This window comes from Erythrolamprus reginae, chromosome Z, assembly GCF_031021105.1.
Source record: "Erythrolamprus reginae isolate rEryReg1 chromosome Z, rEryReg1.hap1, whole genome shotgun sequence".
NCBI lineage: Eukaryota > Metazoa > Chordata > Lepidosauria > Squamata > Dipsadidae > Erythrolamprus > Erythrolamprus reginae.
In genome coordinates this window covers 122,579,357-122,581,485 of record NC_091963.1, presented here as the reverse complement: position 1 = coordinate 122,581,485, position 2,129 = coordinate 122,579,357, and the positions used below count along the sequence as shown (strand labels likewise).

General features: G+C 31.7%; 1 protein-coding gene across 1 annotated transcript; it reads right to left on the bottom strand.

Moving 5' to 3' along the window:
* Positions 1–266: 266 nt before the first annotated feature.
* Positions 267–1,181, bottom strand: LOC139175774 (olfactory receptor 14C36-like). The gene has a single exon (XM_070767056.1). The coding sequence runs from the start codon at positions 1,179–1,181 to the stop codon at positions 267–269; it is 915 nt and encodes a 304-aa protein (XP_070623157.1).
* Positions 1,182–2,129: the final 948 nt, after the last annotated feature.

Here is a 2,129-nt window from a genome sequence, read left to right as displayed (position 1 = left end):
CTCTGTTAAAAAGTGCTATTGCTAACATGTTGTAAGCTGCTCTGAGTCTAAGGAGAAGGCCGGCATAAAAAATTGAATAAATAAATAAATAGAGATTATTATTTCAAACCTGCACACCACTCCAGTAAATTAATAAGATTTTATAAATTTTATGCATGTCACAGTTATTGCTGAAATTAAATTTGACACCCATTTCCTAATATAAAGGCTACATAATGACAGATTCATAGCTAAACAAAAATGAACGTGATATTCTTAGAAGAATCTCAGAAATGTAACAGCTTTGATAAAGCATTTTTTATTTCTTTATTTCTCAAGCTATAAATTAATGGATTTAGCAGAGGTGGAATAATGGAGTATATTATAGTTATTGCCAAATCCAAGTGGGAAGGTTTTTGAGGTGGGGATCTAAGATAAGCAAAACTGCCAATAGTTAAAAAAACAGAGAAAACAATGACATGAGGTAGACAGGTGGACAATGCCTTTTTCCTTGCTTGAACAGAAGGAATTCTCAAGACAGCAGAGAAGATCTGTATATAGGTAACAATAATGAAAATAAGGATGCCAACCCCAGCTAGAACACTAAAAATGAGAGCTCCTGTTTCGGCTAGGAATAAATCTGAGCAAGCAAGTTTAAGCAACCGTGGGATTTCACAGAAGAACTGATTAACAACATTGGAACAGAAAGGTGATGCAAACGTGCCACCAGTATGTAACCCACCATAGAGGAAACCAGCAATCCATACACTTCCAACCATTTGCTTGCAAGCTCTCTTATTCATTATAAGTTCATATTGCAAAGGGTTGCAAATGGCAACATAGCGATCATAGCCCATGACTGTAAGAAGTGCAATATCACATCCTACAAAGGAGACTAAAAAAAGGACTTGAGCAACACATCCAGAATAAGAAATGTATCTGTTGTTCAAGACATAATTGATCGTGATTTTGGGGATAAGAACTGAGACAGAAGCAATGTCCTGGATGGCCAAATTCATTAGAAAGAAATACATGGGTGTATGGAGACGGTAATCAAAAGCCACTGCAGAGATGATAAGAAGATTCCCTGTTAGGGTTGCCAAATATAAAGTCAGAAATAAACAGAAATGTGCAATTTGCAGCTCTCGGATTGCTGAGAATTCAAGGAGCAGAAATTCAGAGATGAATGATTGATTTGCCATTTCTTAAAATTAATTGCCAATAGCAAATGCATCAGCTGCAAGAAAACAAAAAGATAAATATTAAAATCAAAGCCTCTTATAAAATCACATTTGCATTTGAATATGAACACTTCTGGTAAACTTTCAAGTTTCATAACTTGAAAGTTATGAAACACTTCTGGTAAACTTGAAAGTTATGAAATAGGTATTGGAGATTAATTAGGAAAGCATGTTTTCAAGATTTTTATGCAAATTCAGATAAATGTGTGAGTAAGGAATATATATTAGCGACAAAATGACTAATAAAATAATTAACAATATTTTCTGAATCAGAAATTATATTGTTAAGAAGGAAAATTCTAGAACCCGTAACCTCTCTGATCTAACACAATCTTGTTGAGATGTATTCTTTCCACTATACTAATAATTACTGTAAACATTGTATGGGAAATGTTATGTAATTGAAAAAAGAAATGAACTAGATTAAAATATATAAGAATATTTTAGAAAAATATGAAGCAATGGGAATTATCATTCTGAAATTCTGTGTATGTTTATGTAGCTTGGTAGATAACCATCTATTTGAATTTCAATGCTACAATGTACATGTACGCATAATCATAAATTTTCTTTGTTTTTCAATTTATTTCAGGCCTGTTTTCCTTATTTGTTTTTTATTATAATTTAATGGTTATTTTGGGGAAAGGGAAGGGAATTGAGGAGAACAATTTTACTACTTAATTGTACTTTATGGAAAAATGTTTTGACATTCCATAATATTTTTACTTTGCCCAGAATTAATTAATTAATTAATTTGACTTCTATGCCGCCCACTACCATAACATATGACTTCATCAAAGATAATGAAATAATCTATAGAAAAAACTCTACACAAAGATATCAGATATTAATATACCATGAGGGATGCCAATGCAATAAATATCTTATTTAAATATTTTATAAACAATT